This window comes from Scyliorhinus canicula, chromosome 6, assembly GCF_902713615.1.
Source record: "Scyliorhinus canicula chromosome 6, sScyCan1.1, whole genome shotgun sequence".
Classification (NCBI taxonomy): domain Eukaryota; kingdom Metazoa; phylum Chordata; class Chondrichthyes; order Carcharhiniformes; family Scyliorhinidae; genus Scyliorhinus; species Scyliorhinus canicula.
This window is the reverse complement of record NC_052151.1, coordinates 180,276,822-180,294,622: the sequence shown is the minus strand read 5'-3', so window position 1 is coordinate 180,294,622 and position 17,801 is coordinate 180,276,822. Positions and strand designations below refer to the sequence as shown.

Genomic DNA, 17,801 nt, shown 5'->3' with positions numbered 1-17,801 from the left:
CCAGGCAAATGGAGAGTTGGGCAGAGAAATGGCAGATGGAGTTCAATCCAGGCAAATGCGAGGTGATGCATTTTGGAAGATCAAATTCAAGAGCGCACTATATGGTCAATGGAAGGGTCCTGGGGAAAATTGATGTCCAGAGAGATCTGGGAGTTCAGGTCCATTGTACCCTGAAGGTGGCAACGCAGGTTGATAGAGTGGTCAAGAAGGCATACAGCATGCTTGCCTTCATCGGACGGGGCATTGAGTACAAGAGTCGGCAGGTCATGTTACAGTTGTATAGGACTTTGGTTAGGCCACATTTGGAATACTGCGTGCAGTTCTGGTCGCCACATTACCAGAAGGATGTGGATGCTTTGGAGAGGGTGCAGAAGAGGTTCACCAGGATGTTGCCTGGTATGGAGAGTGCTAACTATGAAGAAAGGTCGAGTAGATTAGGATTGTTTTCACTGGAAAGACGGAGGTTGAGGGGGACCTGATTGAGGTCTACAAAATTATGGACAGGGTGGACAGCAACAAGCTTTTTCCAAGAGTGGGGGTGTCAGTTACAAGGGGTCACGAATTCAAGGTGAGAGGGGGAAAGTTTAAGGGAGATGTGCGTGGAAAGTTTTTTACACAGAGGGTGGTGGGTGTCTGGAACGCTTTACCAGCGGAGGTGGTAGAGGCGGGCACGATAGCATCATTTAAGAGGCATCTAGACAGGTATATGAACGGGCGGGAACAGAGGGAAGTAGACCGTTGGAAAATAGGAGACAGGTTTAGATAAAGGATCTGGATCGGTGCAGGCTGGGAGGGCCGAAGCCCCCTCACGTTCCATGTGACCAGCCTGGTTGGGGGGCCGACCCGTCCGCCGCCGCCGCCCCCCCCCCCCCCCGCCCCCCCCCCCCCCCCCCCCCCCCCCCCCCCCCCCCCCCCCCCCCCCCCCCCCCCCCCCCCCCGCCCCCCCCCCCCCCCCCCCCCCCGGATCAACCATATCCTTTTTGGGCCAGCCACCGGCCCGTGTCACATGACCCTCCCTGTCCACCATCATCGATCCTTTTCCAACTGCGCCACCGCAACCGTACTCTTGTCAGCAACCCTTCCCCACTCCCCACTCCCCCCTCCCAAACTGTCCACGCTCCCCCAAAAAGCAGAAAAGGTGAACTCACTCTTGATAATCCTCCCACGGAGGGACATGCCCTCCCAACACCCCACCATCAAAACCAAAAGAACATTTCAAGGGGAAATGTTTCCCCGAGAACAAAGAAACCTCCTCACAAACTCCTACAAAGTTCAATGTCCTCTTTCTCCTGCCAGTCCATTGTCCCTCATAAGCTCCATCACCTTCTCTGGTGTGCCAAAATAATACAGTCACTCCGAACACTCACATGGAGGCAAGCCGAGCACAGCAATCCGAACTTCACCCCCTTCTTGAAGAGGGCAGCCTTGACCCAAATAGACTCGGCCCGCCTCTTCACCAGTTCTGCACCCAGGTCTTGATACACCCCGCAGCTCATTCCCTTTCCAGGTGCACTTCCTCATCTGCCTTGCCCACCAAAGAATCTTCTCTTTATCCAGGAAGTGGTGCAAACGCACCACCATTCCCCTTGCCGTTCGCCCACTTGCGGCCTCCTCATCAGCGCCTTGTGTGCTCGGCCGACCTGCAGGGGCCGATCAAAGATCCCCTCCCCCATCAACTGTTCCAACATTTTGACCACATACCTGCCGGCCTCTGCACCTTCCATGCCTTCGGGCATCCCCACACTCCTCAAATTTTGTCTTCTGGAGCGGTTCTCCACACCTTCCACCTTCTCCTTCAGCCTCTTCTGGGTCTCCCGCATCAGCCCCAACTCTGCCACCAATGATGCCAGTCGTGTCCCCCACTGCCTCCTCCACTTTCTGGATTGATTGGCCCTGGGACTCTAGCCTCTGCTCCACACCCTGCTTTAACCGGCTCCACCACTTTGGTCAGATCCTCCAGGGCTTCCTTCCTCTGCTGGCTTAACTTAGCATTCAGAAATTCTACCAACTGCTCCATTGGCCACTGGGCGGGCAGAACGGGTCCTTTGCCCTTTGCCATCTTAACCTGTGGCACACCACAAAGACTCTCCTGGTCCAACAGCTCCTTTCTTCTCAACCCACTCCTAGTTCTTGGATCCATCCACCAGCTACAAGAGGAGTTACACCTTCTCCAGGTACTCCTACACCTCTTTCCATCCAAAACATTGCCCTTCAGACGGGGAAAGGACGGAAAAATACCACCTTCAGCAGGAGCCACCATATGTGCAGCTGCTCACTCCATGGCCACCAAAGGAAGTCTGAATCACAGCTAAATCTAACATGTAAAATGTGCTACCACATGGAGGGGTTGAGGCATATAACATAAATGCATTTCAGGGGAAGTGAGGTGAACACACAAGGAAAAAAAGGAATATAAGGACATGTTGATAAGATGCTATGCAAGATGAGAGGAGGTTTATGGGCAGCATAAACACTGGTACAGAATTGAATAACTTGCTTGTGTTGTAAAGTTCTATGTATTGCCAGTCTCACATGCTGACATGTGTACATTTCCAAACAAGCATACAAAATAGCTATCAACAGTTGTGAACCTGGTTAATTTACCCCTCCGCAACTCGGAAACACTGGAGGTCAATTTTAGCAGCCCAATTGAGAAGGGTTCACTCAGTACATACTATAGACAGGAACTGGGACCTACTGGGTTTTCAGAGGTCACCAGTTTAATTGACTGAATTATTAAGGGACTCTCAGTTAACTTTCTCACTTAGTTATGGAAACTGGTCATGGAATAATACAGAACAGAAGGCCAATCAATCCATTTTGTTTGTGCTGTGTTGAAAAAACTTTCCAGTTTGTCGAATTCCCTTGCCCTTTCCCCATAGCCGTGCAACAGTTTCCTTTTCAAGTCTAAAGATGTGCAGGTTAGATAGATTGGCCATTCTAAATTGTCCTTTAGTGTCCAAACGCTATTTTGGGGTACGGACATAGGGCGGGGCACGGGCTTGATTAGGGTGCTCTTTCGGAGGGTCAGTGAGACTCAATGAGCCGAATGGCCTACATCTACACTGTAGGGATTCTATATACTTAAATTCCCTAAAATCTGTTTCCAACATACTTTCAGATAATGCATTATAGATCATAACAATTCACTGCATTAGAAATATTTTCATCTCCACTGGTGATATTGCAACCCTAGCCAATAGTCAAATCATAATTATACATTTAGTACACAATTTGCCTCTGGATTTAAATAATCGCAAAAATAGAATACCCCACATCCAGTCTACTCACCACCAGAGGGCCAATGTCCACTTCCTTATATTTCATGAGAAATTCACTGATCTGATCACACTGTAGAATTTCCAGAGTAACATACTTAGAGTAATTTGCTTGAGGTTGTCCATATTTACAGGGCATGACAGAGGTGATGTCAGGTCCACAGACAAATAAATGATAAGCTTCCACCGGCCCTATCCTGGCACCTGTGATAAAATGCACATTTGAGTGCAAGTCAGTTATTTGCAGAAAATAAATATTTGCAGAAAATAAATATTTGCAGAAAAGAAATATTTGCAATCCACAAAATTTTGATGATGATCTGTACTCTGGCTTTAACATAATTGACTAAATAGATTTACACTCTCGAGTGGATGGAGAAAATATAACTTTATAACTACAGAATTGGGCTCATCGAGAAATTGTACACTTTCACTAATACATGGTATATGCTACTATGTGATTTTACTGGCCATACACATATACCACATATACATTCAGAGTCCAAAGATATTCTGTACTATTTGGCAGGGTTATGATATTTCTTAGTCACAGGGTTCAGTTCATATGGAAATGTTGAAAAGAATGAGGAATCTTATGTGTTTTGTGGAAAGAGATACTGCAACCAAATCCAACATTTTAACCTTTCAAGAAACCAAAAAGCATATGCTGCAGCTCTATATACTACTGCAGCACCTTAAGAAATAGGATTTATGCTGTGATGGTTGTGCTTTCAAACTGACGAGATCTTGCACCCAAAACCCTAATACGGGGTTCACAGCGCTATAAGAAGTTAGCTAATCAATCGATCAGCTTTGACACTGCCCTCTTGTTAGTCAGCCACGGGCGTTTCTAGAAAATTCATAAGTAGCTCCCTTGCTATCAAAAGGTTAACAACAGAAAGTTTTTAAATTTATAGGGTAGGGGTGGCATGTGGCGCAGTGGTTAGCACTGGGACTGTGGCGCTGAGGACCGAGGTTCGAATCTCGGCCCTGGGTCACAGGCTCATCCAAGAAGACACCGAACACATCAAGGGACTTGTCTGGAACGTTCACAGGCAAAGTCAAGGCATGGGAGAGAATACGTACAAACCTCCAAACAATCCATAGCCCAATCCTTCATGCACCATCTGCCTGGCAAGTGGTAAGAGTCCGCAGATCACACATTGGACTCATCTGCCATCACAGAACCCATCGAACCAGAGTGGAAGCAAGTCATTTGCGATCTCAAGGGACTGCCTAAGAAGAAGGAGGTGTCTAAGCGCCGCAAGTGAGTAGGTAATGTGTGATGGAACGAGGGCAAGGCTAACACATTGGTTACAAAGGAGAAAACAACTTGCAGGCATTAAGAACAATTTTTCGGAGCAGTTTGAAATGAGCAGTCATGACTAACAGGGTTCATCTCCAAGGCGATTTCTGTTCACTGTCCAGAAGAATGGCCTTACAGGGAGTGACGTTGGGACTTGAAGAAAAGACAATGATAGGAGGTATTGTTAATTCCAAAGGAACCTGAAACAGGATAATGTTAAGAAGAAGCAATGAACTAAGAAATGGCAGAGGGAAATCAATCTCTGCAAGTGTGAATTAATACATTTTTGTAAGAAAACCATCAATAATTATACTCTGCATGGAAGTAAATTCAGTATTCTGCAAGACTAGAGGGGTGTCAAGTGGTTGAGAAGATTTTTTTTTTTTTTTTAAATACTTTTTATTGAAGAAATTTTTCAGAGTACAAACATTTTAACCCCCCCTACATTTGAATTATATCAAAACAAAGTCAAACCCCCCTACTTAACAAGAATCCCCCCCACCCCCTACCCGCGCGCCCCCCCCGCCGACGAACCGGCCGCCAGACCACCTTGTCGTTTCTGGCAGTGTCCTCGGGCAGGCCTTGCCCGTGACACCCCCGATACCGTGTTTCCTTCATTGCTATCCCCCCTCCCCCCCCCCTCCCCTCCCCCACACCCTCCCCCCCCCCCCCCCCCCCCCCCTCCCTCCCTCCCGCCCGCCCCCCCCCCCTCCCCTCCCGGGTTGCTGCTGTCACGACCTCAGTTTCTATCTCTGATCTAAGAGGTCCAGGAAGGGTTGCCATCGCCTGAAAAACCCCTGCACCGACCCTCTCAGGGCGAATTTGATTCTTTCCAATTGGATGAAGTTTGCCATGTCGTTTAACCAGGTGTTAACACTTGGAGGCCTTGCGTCCCTCCACTGAATCAAGATCCTCCTCCGAGCCACCAAGGACGCAAAGGCTAATATTCCAGCCTCCCTCGCCTCCTGTACCCCCGGCTCCACCCCAACCCCGAAGATCGCAAGTCCCCATCCTGGCTTGACCCTGGACCCCACCACTCTCGACACCGTCCCTGCCACCCCCTTCCAGAACTCCTCCAGTGCCGGACATGCCCAAAACATGTGTGCATGATTCGCAGGGCTTCCCGAACATCTGACACACCTGTCTTCACCCCCGAAAAACCGACTCATCCTTGTCCCCGTCATGTGGGCTCTATGCAGTACCTTAAATTGAATGAGACTCAGTCTCGCACATGACGACGACGAGTTGACCCTCTCTAGGGCGTCTGCCCATGTCCCATCCTCTATCTGTTCCCCCAGCTCTACCTCCCACTTGTCTTTCAACTCCACTACTGGTACCTCCTCCACCTCCTGCATAATCTTATAAATGTCCGAGATCTTCCCCTCCCCGACCCAGACCCCTGATAGCACCCTATCACTCGCCCCCCTGTCGGGAAGCACGGGAAACCCCTCCACCTGTCGTCTGGCAAATGCCTTCACTTGGAGGTACCTGAACGTGTTCCCCGGGGGGAGCCCGAATTTCTCCTCCAGCTCTCCCAAGCTCGCAAACCTCCCCTCTATAAACAAGTCCTTCAGTTGCCTAATGCCCACCCTCTGCCAGCTCAGAAATCCCCCTCCTGTATTTCCCGGTGCAAATCTGTGGTTCCCTCTTAGTGGTGCCCTTATCAAACCCCCCACTTCCCCCCTGTGTCGCCTCCACTGCCCCCAGATCTTGAGGGTGGCCGCCACCACCGGGCTCGTGGTATACCTCGTGGGAGGGAGCGGCCATGGTGCCGTTACCAGTGCCCCTAAGCTTATGTTGCCACAGGACGCCCTCTCCATACGCTTCCAAGCTGCCCCCTCCCCTTCCATCATCCACTTTCGTACCATCGATGCATTTGCCGCCCAGTAATATCCTGAAAGGTTGGGTAACGCCAGCCCTCCACTATCCCTACTCCGCTCCAAAAAGACCCTTCTAACTCTAGGGGTGCCATGTGCCCACACGTACCCCATGATACTACTCGTTACCTTCTTGAAAAAGGCCCTAGGGAGGAAGATGGGCAGACACTGGAACAAAAACAAGAACCTCGGGAGGACCGTCATTTTAACTGACTGCACCCTCCCTGCCAGCGACAGCGGCACCATGTCCCACCTCTTAAACTCCTCCTCCATCTGTTCCACCAGCCTAGAGAAGTTCAGCTTGTGGAGGGTCCCCCAGTTCTTTGCCACCTGCACCCCCAAGTACCTGAAACTTTTTACTGCTCTTTTGAAGGGGAGCCTCCCAATTCCCTCCCCCTGGTCTCCCGAGTGTATTACAAAGACCTCACTTTTCCCCAGATTTAATTTATATCCCGAAAAGTCTCCGAACTCCGCTAGTATTTCCATAACCTCCGGCATTCCCCCCTCCGGGTCTGCCACATACAGCAACAGGTCATCCGCATAGAGCGAGACCCGATGCTCCTCCCCTCCCCTTGTCAGTCCCCTCCACCCCCCTGAACCCCTCAGTGCCATCGCTAACGGTTCAATCGCTAATGCAAAGAGTAAGGGGGATAGGGGACATCCCTGCCTAGTACCTCGATGGAGCCCAAAATATTCTGACCTCCTCCCATTTGTTACCACACTCGCCATCGGGGCCGAATAGAGCAGCTTTACCCACTTGATAAATCCCTCCCCAAACCCAAACCTTTCCAACGTCTCCCACAAGTATTCCCACTCCACCCTATCGAATGCCTTCTCCGCGTCTAGCGCTACCACTATCTCCGCCTCCCCCTCCACTGCCGGCATCATGATCACGTTTAACAATCTCCGGACATTTGTGTTAAGTTGGCGTCCCTTCACGAACCCCGTCTGGTCTTCATGTATTACCCCTGGCACACAATCCTCTATCCTGGTTGCCAGGACCTTTGCTAACAGCTTGGCATCTACATTTAAGAGGGAGATAGGCCTGTAGGACCCGCACTGGACCGGGTCCTTGTCCCACTTCAAAATCAAGGAGATCAGGGCCTGCGACATCGTTGGGGGCAAAACCCCCCCCTCGCGCGCCTCATTAAAGGCTCTCACCAGCACTGGGCCCACCAAGTCCACAAATTTCCTGTAAAACTCCACCGGGAACCCATCCGGCCCCGGCGCCTTCCCCGCCTGCATCTGGCCTATCCCTTTAATTAGCTCCTGCAGCTCTATCGGCGCCCCCAACCCTTCTACCAGCTCCTCCTGTACCTTTGGGAACCTCAATTTGTCGAGAAAGTTCTCCATTCCCCCTCTCCTCTTCGGCGGTTCAGACCTATACAATTCCCTGTAGAAGTCCCTGAAGACCCTATTCACCTCTTGCCCCTTCTGCACTACGTCCCCACCCCTCTCTCTCACTCCCCCAATCTCTCTGGCTGCATCTCGCTTACGAAGCTGGTGTGCCAGCATCCTGCTCGCCTTTTCCCCGTACTCATACGCCGCACCCTGCGCCCTTCTCCACTGCGTCTCCGCCTTCCTAGTGGTCAGTAGGTCGAACCTGGCCTGTAAACTGCGCCGCTCCCTCAGTAGCCCCTCCTCTGGTGCCGCCGCATATTTCCTATCTACTTCTAGGAGCTCCCCCACCAGCCTCCCCCTTTCCTGCCTCTCCTTCCTCTCTCTGTGTGCCCTTATGGAGATCAGCTCTCCTCTAATCACTGCTTTCAGGGCCTCCCAGACCGTCCCCACCTGCACCTCACCCGTGTCGTTCGTACCCAGATAGTTCTCAATGCCCGTTCTAACCCTTCTGCACACCTCTTCGTCCGCCAACAGCCCCACATCCAGGCGCCACAACGGGCGCTGATCCCGCGCCTCCCCCAATTCCACGTCCACCCAATGTGGTGCATGGTCCGATATCGCAATGGCCGAGTACTCCGTGTCCTGCACTCTCGGTATCAGCCCCCTGTTCAATACGAAAAAGTCTATCCTGGAGTACACTCTGTGGACGTGGGAGAAAAAAGAATACTCCCTCGCCCTAGGCCTACCAAATCTCCATCGGTCTACCCCTCCCATCTGCTCCATAAACCCCCTTAACACCTCTGCCGCTGCCGGCCTCCTATTCGTCCTGGAACTCGATCTATCCAGCCCAGGGTCCAACACCGTATTAAAGTCCCCTCCCATGATCAGGCCCCCTGCCTCCAGTCCCGGGATGAGGCCCAGCAGGCGCCTCATAAAGCCCGCGTCGTCCCAATTCGGGGCATACACATTCACCAGCACCACATTCTCTCCCTGCAACCTACCCCTCACCATCACATACCTGCCCTCCTTGTCTGCCACCACTTCTGCCGCCACGAACGACACCCTCTTTCCCACCAGAATCGCCACCCCCCGGTTCTTGACATCCAAGCCTGAGTGGAACACCTGTCCCACCCACCCCCTTCTCAGGCGGACCTGATCTGCTACCCTCAAGTGAGTCTCCTGCAACATCGCTACATCAGCCTTCAGTCCCTTCAGGTGCGAGAAGACCCTTGATCTTTTAACCGGCCCATTCAGCCCCCTTACATTCCACCAATCAATCGGATCGCTGGGCGACCCGTCCCTGCTCCCTGTCGATTAGCCATGTTCTGTCCCTTGCTCGCCCCGGGTCATCCCTCCCTTTCTGACCCGTTTCCCATAGCGATGGCCCCCCCCCCCCCCCCCCCCCCCCCCCCCCCCCCCCCCCCCCCCGGCTAGGACCCCTCCTAGCCGCGATGTGCCCAACATCGTACTCCCGAGAGTCAGCTGATCTCCGCTGACCCGGCTGCTCCTGCCACACTCCGACTCCTCCCGGTTCGAGGGGGGGGGAGGGACCTCCCCCCCCCCGCTATTCCACTCTGACCCCGCTCCAGCGCGGGAAAGGCCGCCATTACTGGCCACGCCCCACTCTTCTCCCCTCCTCTCTCCTCCATCCCGCGCGCGGGAAAAACAGAGGAAAGCCCGCGCTTTCGCCCGGCCACACCCCGCCCCGCCATCTTCCACTCCCCCCCATCCCCATCCACGCCCGTGAAGGATCCCCTTAAAACCCCAGAGATAAACCCGCATGATCAACCCACTCCCCCCCCGTCCCGTCTTCCCAACTTAACAATATAAATACCCAATGGCAAATAAATACATAAATACTTAACTACATACTTAAATAACAAAATAATTAAATAGCTATCAACTAACAATGTGCTTAACCATCACCCTCCATCAAACAGTATAAATAACCACAGATAACCATAACCAGAGAGGGAAGAAAAAACAAAAAAAAAAAGGACCAAACACCCGAAGAAAAAGGGGTAAAAAGGGTAAATGACTAAGGGAAGTTGGAAACGGGAAGAAACACACCATAAGAAGAAAACGACCCGCAATAGAAATTTCAACAGTTCAAATATACAGAAACACCAAACAACTCGAAACCTTCAAGATATTCAAAAAGTCAAACGTTCAAGAAAAGCCAAACAATCCAAGAAACTGTTACCCAGCTCCGACCTGGCCTGAAAAGATAAGGGCCACTTGCTCAATCAAGAGTACCCAGGCGGCTACGACCGCCGGTGCTCCCAGGTTTTAGTTCATGTCCAGCTTTTCTTCTTGTACAAAGGTCCAGGCCTCCTCTGGGGACTCAAAATAATGATGTTGGTCCTTGTAGGTGACCCACAAGCGCGCCGGCTGCAGCATTCCAAATTTGATCCCCTTCGCGTGTAGCACCGCCTTCGTCCGGTTGAACCGGGCCCGCCGCTTTGCCACCTCCGCACTCCAGTCCTGGTACACCCTTACCGTCGAGTTCTGCCACTTACTGCTTTTCTCCCTTTTTGCCCACCTCAGGACTTTCTCCCGATCACATAGCCGCTGGAACCGCACCAGCACCGCCCTCGGGGGCTCGTTTGCCCTAGGCCTCCTGGCCATGACCCGGTATGCCTCTTCCAGCTCCAGGGGCGCAGGACCGGCCCCTTCCCCCATCAGGGAGCTCAGCATCTCCGCAACATATCTCGGGAGATCCGACCCCTCCAGGCCTTCTTCTAGGCCCAGGATCCTCAAATTTTTCCTCCTCATCCGAGTGTCCAGCTCCTCGAAACGGCTCTGCCACTTCAGGTGGAGTGCCTCGTGCACCTCCACCTTTGCCCCGAGGACCGTGGCCTCCTCCTCCCTCGCGGTCATCTCCTGCTGCAGCTCTCTGATCGACGCCTCTTGGGTCGCCTGGGCTCCCACCAACCTGGTGGTCGTCGCGTTCATGGACTCTAAGAGCTCCACTTTCAGCTCCGTGAAAAAACGGAGGAGAGCGGCCTGCTGCTCCTCCGCCCATTTCCTCCATCCCTCCGGAGCGCCGCCGGCCGCCATTTTGATTTTCTTCCCCCGCTTTTTTTGGGGAGCTGCTGCCACTTTTCTTGCCGCTCCACTCCGAGTACCGACCATAAAATCGGTCTAGTTCTCCTCAGGGGACCTTCCCCCACCGGGATTCGTCTTTTCAGCACCGTTGGGGCCCTCCAATTGGCCCGAAAACACCTTTGTCGCAGGAGCTTCCAAATGTGCGGCTCAGCTAGTCATAGCCGCAACCGGAAGTCGGTTGAGAAGATTTTAATGAACATCCATAAATATAAGATTAAATTGTGAGATTTAGAAGACGGCAAAATAAACTTTTAAAAAAGAATTGTGCAACTGTGAGTATACGCAAAGCACGAGTCACAACTTATGTCAACATTTAAAACTAGATGAGTGAAAGAAATGGGGTTAAAGGGATGTGGAAATATGGCAGGAAATGTGATGAGAACTTTTGCTGGTCTAGAGGGGAAATGGTGGAATGAATTGGTTGACCTGAATGGCTCAGTTCTGTGTTGTAACTTCTATAGACCCAAGGGAAAAACAATTATTAGAAATGTAGAAAAGGGCAGCACGGTGGCCTAGTGGTTAGCACAACCGCCTCACGGCGCTGAGGTCCCAGGTTCGATCCCAGCTCTGGGTCACTGTCCGTGTGGAGTTTGCACGTTCTCCCCGTGTCTGCGTGGGTTTCGCCCCCACAACCCAAAAATGTGCAGAGTAGGTGGATTGGCCACGCTAAATTGCCCCTTAATTGGAAAAAATAATTGGCTAATCTAAATTCATTTAAAAAAAAAAAGAAATGTAGAAAAAATTAAATTCTCATCAAATCATTACCATTAAAAAGAAGCAAGCTTCCAAGACTCCACATTCCAGCCAACCTAGCAGCATCTTCTTGATGGGTTATAGAGTGGCCAATCATTGCAAAAGTTTTATTACTGTCAGAGGAAAGGCTGCTCTTTCGAGGAACAGTATAACCCAAGGCCACATCAGGCTTTCTGAAAAACACAAAACATAAGAAGCCATCCAGTTAAAAACTAAACAACGGATATTTGAAGATTTGTTACCGCAGTCCCAGTGGACACTAATAAACCATTCAGAAAGATGCAGGTTCCGTATATCGATATTTAACAAAGATCACCTTTTATGATATTTGTACCGTCAAGTGATAATCACCATGGTGGTGTATCTGTGCAGATGAATTTTTAATATTTACTTACAGGAGTAAGTACTTATCGGTGTCACTGGTTAGGCCAACATTTATTATTCCCCTCTAATTGCCTTTGTGGAGGTGGTGGTAAGCTGCCTTTATGAGCCGCTGCAGTCCCAGTGGTGTAGCTACACCCACAGCACTGTTAGGAAGGAAGGCAAAACCCAGCAACTACTGGCCAATGGGAAAGCATTTAGAAATAACAATCCAGGACACAATTCAGTCACTTGGTCACATCTGATTAAGATAAGTCAGCACAGCTTTGGTAAAGGCAAATCGTGTTTAACTAACTTGATTGAGTTTTTGATTAGGTATCAGAGAAGGTTAATAGGGATAACACGGTTGATTTGGTGTACATTGACTTTCAAAAGGTGCTTGATAAAGTGAAAATGAAATGAAAATCGCTTATTGTCACAAGTAGGCTTCAATGAAGTTACTGTGAAAAGCCCCTAATCGCCACATTCCGGCGCCTGTCCGGGGAGGCTGATACGGGAATCGAACCATGCTGCTGGCCTGCTTGGTCTGCTTTAAAAGCCAGCGATTTAGCCCAGTGAGCTAAATCAGCCCCTAAAGTGCCACATAACAGATTTGTCAGCAACGTTTAAGCCTATGGAATAAAAGGGACAGTGGCAGCATGAATACAAAGTTGGCTGGGTGACAGGAAAGAGTGGCAGTTGTTTCTTGGACTGGAGGAAGATATACAGTCAGGTGTCTGAGAGAGTGGTGCTAGAATCACAGCGTTTCCTGATCTATATTAATAACCTAGAATGGGTTGGCTGGGCACATTTTCAAAATTTGTGGATGGTTTCCAAAACTTGGAAGCATTGTGAACTGTGAGGAGGATAACAGAACAAAGAATAGTACAGCACAGGAACAGGCCCTTCAGCCCTCCAAGCCTGCGCCGATTACTTGTCCTATCCAGACCAACCACCTATATCCTTCTGTACCCCGTCTGTTCATGTGTCTATCCAGATAAGTCACAAAGGTCGCTAACATATCTGCCTCAAACACCTCATTTGGCAGTGCATTCCAGGCCACCACCACCCTGTGTGAAAAGCTTCCCCCTCACACCTCCACTGAACCTATCCCCCCCCCCCCCCCTCACTTTGAACTTGTGCCCCCTTGTATTTGTCATTTCCACCCTGAAAAAAGCCTCCAACTGTTCACCCTATCTATACCCCTCATAATTTTATAAAATTCTATCATACCGCCCCTCAGCCTCCATCTCTCTAGGGCGAACAATCCCAGTTTATTCAATCTCTCCAACAAAGCTAATACCCTCCATACCCCGCAACATCCTGGTAAATCTTTTCTGTATTCTCTCCAAAGCCTCCACCTCCTTCTGGTAGTGTGGTGACCAGAATTAGACACAGTATTCCAAAGTGGCCTAACCAACGTTCTATATAGCTGTAACATAATTTGCAAGCTTTTATACTCGATACCCTGTCCGATAAAGGCAAGTATGCCATATGCTTTTTTTTTTCCCATCTGTGCTGCCACTTTTAAGGCACTGTGGACCTGCACACCCAGATCTCTCTGTGTGTCTATGCTCGTGGTTCCTGCCATTTATTTTAAAGCTCCCACCTGAATTGAATCTACCAAAATGCATCACCTCGCATTTGTCCGTATTAAATTCCATCTGCCATTTCTCCGCCCAATTTTGCAGTCTATCTATATGTTGTATTCTCTGACAATCTTCATCACTATCTACAACTCCTGCAATCTTAGTGTCATCCGCAAACTTGCTGATCAGACCGCAATGTTTTCTTCCAAGTTATTTATATATATATTAGAAACAGCAGAGGTCCCAGTACCGATCCCTGCGGAACACCACTAGTTACAGACCTCCATTTGGAAAAACACCCTCCCACTGCAACCCTGTCTTCTATGGCAAAGCCAGTTCTGAATCCATCTAGCTAGTTCACCCCTGACCCTATGTGATCTAATCTTTTGCACCAGCCTGCTATGAGGGACCTTATCAAATGCTTTACTAAACTCCATGTAGACAATATCCACAGCCCTTCCCTCGTCAATCATTTTTGTCACCTCTTCAAAAAACTCAATTAAATTCGTGAGACATGAACTCCCTCCTACAAAACCATGCTGTCTGTTGCTAATAAAACCATTCACTTCCAAATGTGCATAGATCCTATCTCTGAGAATCATTTCCAACAATTTCACTATCACTGACGTCAAGTTCATTAGCCTATAATTACCTGGGTTATCCTTGCAACCCTTCTTAAATAACGGGGCAACATTGGCTATCCTCCAAGATCTCACTTGTGGCCAAACAAGGAAACAAAGATTTCTGTTAGGGGCCCAGCGATTTCATCTCTTGTCTCCCTCAGTAATCTGGGATAGATGCCATCTGGCCCTGGGGATTTGGCTACCTTGATGCTTTTTAACACAGCTCACACTTCCTCCCTCGTAATAACAACCTGTTCTAAAGTATTTACATATCCATCAGAGACACCATCAATCAACGTGTCCCTCTCCTTTGTCAATACTGATGCAAAATACTCATTAAGGATTAATGATAGATTTCAAGAGGCATAGTAAGGGTGGAATAGGAGGCCAAGTGGCAGGTAAATTAAAAAAAAAAATACATTTGGAATACCCAATTCATTTTTCCAATTAAGGGGAAATTTAGCATGGTCAGTCCACCTACCCTGCACATCTTTGATTTGTGGGGGTGAAACCCACGCAAACATGGGGAGAATGTGCAAACCCCACGCGGACAGTGACCCTGAGCCAGGATCGAAGCTGGGACCTTGGTGTCGTGAGGCAGCAGTGCTAACCATTGTGCCACTGTGCTGCCTTTGTGGCAGGTAAAATTTAATGCAAAGATGTATGATGTTATACATTTTATGGGAAGAATGAGGCAATATAAAATGAAGGACACAATCTGAGGGCTGCAGGAGCGAAAGGGACCCCAGAGTGTATCGTCATAAATCATTGGAAGGGGATAGGGAAGGTTGAGAAAGTGATTAATAAAACATAATGGATCCTGAGCTTTAAGTAGAGACAAGGGCAGAACTTGACCATAATTTGTCAGTGTCAAGCTCTGAATGATAATCGGCGTGTTTCTCTGCAGATGCACAGCTGAGTTTTCAGACCAGGTTTTCGGGCATTTAGTGCATTAAAAAAATCTGGGGGGTGCTTTACGCCTTCCCTCTTTCGGGGCAGGGCCTGATAAGAGCTGACAAGGCAGGATCCAGAGAGATCAGGCTGCCACCTTTAAAGGCCACCCCAATCAGCACGTAACAAAACTCCCCAACCCCACTCACAGGGAAACCCACTCACAGGGTAACCCCCCCAGCAAAAGCATGAGAAGGACCATGTCACCCCCCACAAGCCAAATATCAGGAGGACCGAGTCCCTCCCCACAAGCAAATATCAGGGAGACCCCCCACCCCATAGAGGTATCGGGGGCTTTCTTTCCTCTTCCCCCGCCCCCAACATTTCATAGGTATTACCTCTCCCACCCCCACTTCACAGGGGTCACTACCCCGCTTCACAGGCATCTCTAGCCCTCTGCCTGCCCCCTCCATAGGCATGTCCCCGTGCCTTCACAGGCATCAGCCATCCCTACACCCTTCACATGGATCGCTCCTTCCTCCAACAGCACCACACAAAGTGCCAATGGGGCTCCAGAGATGGGCCATCCTTGGCACCGTCAACTTATGCTAGGGGACAGTGCCATGGAGCACTGCCTGGGCATATCCCTCTCCCTCCCCCCCCCCCCCCCCCCCCCCCCCCCCCCCCCCCCCCCCCCCCAGGGTCTATACTTACCTTGGTGGCCCTGTCAGGATCACGACTGAATTCCATTCTTATAAAGCTGTCACAAGAGATATGAATATTCAGGTCGGGTGGCAGGAAGGCCTGTTAATAATATTTAAATAGATTACAATATATTTAAATGAGGTTCCGACTCTTCATGAGTGTGAACCTCATTACGTCACCTGCGAAGTGCAGGGAAAATCAGGAAACAAGATCTCACTACCAAGAATCTCGATTTCTGACTCTCGTGAGATTTTGCGCCCACGTCACCGTTTACACTCGCGGTGAACACGGGCTCAAAGTTCTGCCCATGGAGTCCAAAAGCAAGGAAGCTATGGTAAACCTTCCTAAAACACTGATTCTGCCTGAACTGAAGTATGTGTCCAAATTTGGGCACCGGACATTAGGAAGAATGTGACGGTATTGGTAGAGCAAACAAAGATTAATGAGAATGGTGCCAGGGATGAAGTACATCAGCTACATGAACACATTAGAGAAGCTGGGGCTGTTCTTAGAGAAGGTGACGAATAGACTTGATAGAGGTGTTCAAACTCATGAGGGATATGGGCAAAGTAGATAATGAAAAACTGTTCCATTAGTTGAAGTGTTGAGAGGACATTGACTTAACTGACAAAAGAACCAATGGCGACATGGGGAAATACTTTATGAAAAATGAAAATGAAATGAAAATCGCTTATTGTCACAAGTAGGCTTCAATGAAGTTACTGCGAAAAGCCCCTAGTTGCCACATTCCGGTGCCTGTTCGGGGAGGCTGGTACGGGAATTAAATCGTGCTGCAGGCCTGCCATGGTCTGCTTTCAGAGCCAGCGATTATAGTCATTACTTGAAATTCAGTGCATGAAAGGATGATTCAAGACAACTTCAAACATGAATTTCAAAAGAGAACTGGATAACTGACTTTTACAAAATGCAGGTCTATGGGCAGAGAACAGGGGAGTGGTACCAACAGAATTGCTCTTGTTGAGAGCTGAGGCAGAGGACCAAATGGTCTCTTACTGTGCTGTTAAAAAAACCTTTCCATCAGAATCTCAAATTATGAACATAACGATTCACTTTTGTACTGTTACATTGCTTTCTGCTCACTTTTCAATATTTTTTACATCTATTGCGTTTGTGCCGAAGTGAACTAGCTGGTTTGGGCAGTAGAATTCCTGGATGCTGACGTCTGATATTAATTCAATTTGCTCACACCCCTCAAAACAGCCCAACTTACCAACATCACCAGTATTCAGATTCACCCTCAATTTGTTTCCTTTTCTCCAGAAAGCAGTGAAATGTGCACCGTTTTCTATTCCTTCAGTACCAACAGCAATCCCAAATTTCTGCAAATGGTTATTCTTCATTCTGAGTCAAGCCAGCAAGTAACCATCACTGAACCTACGCAAAACCTATACTAGATTGAATTAACCCGTCTATTACTGCACATGCATTAGAACCAATGTAACTACTTGGCTGAAAAAGAGAAAACCTTAGTTGTATTTCTGTGCTAGGTTCAGATAAACACATAAACCGGTGATGCAGCAGAGTTTACCAACATCCTACATAATTCACGAATAAATGGGCACTCAAAATTCCTGTTAGAATTATAAATGTCAGTTGAAATAACTGCAGTCCCACAGGTCATGGATGCTATCATGAAAAAATTATTGATCAAGCAGCCTTATACAATATGCATCCTGCCTCAGGAGACTTTGAAATAATGAAAGACAAAACACAAAAATTCCTTAGATGGAGAGAGACTGATGATAAATTCACGTCATCATTGACAAAGTGCCCAAATTGTGTTCAACAATAAAATACTTTCATGGCTCAGCGATGATGCAGTGCAGAAGGAGGACACAAAGCCCATTATCCCTGTGCTGGCTCTTTGAAAGAGTTATCCAATTAATCACATTCCCAATCGCTCTCCCCTAATCCTGCAAAATGTTCCCCTTCATTGATTTAACCAATTC

General features: G+C 49.2%; 1 protein-coding gene across 7 annotated transcripts in view; it reads right to left on the bottom strand.

Moving 5' to 3' along the window:
- The window catches only part of lyst (lysosomal trafficking regulator), a 397,928-nt gene that overhangs the window by 154,509 nt on the left and 225,618 nt on the right, over positions 1-17,801 (bottom strand). For all 7 annotated transcript variants that reach the window (XM_038800534.1, XM_038800541.1, XM_038800536.1 and 4 more), the window contains exons 15-16: positions 11,676-11,836; positions 3,292-3,482 (exon numbers count right to left, since the gene is read on the bottom strand). In XM_038800534.1, coding sequence (XP_038656462.1) covers positions 3,292-3,482; positions 11,676-11,836 — 352 coding nt within the window. The remainder of the gene's footprint in view (positions 1-3,291; positions 3,483-11,675; positions 11,837-17,801) is intronic.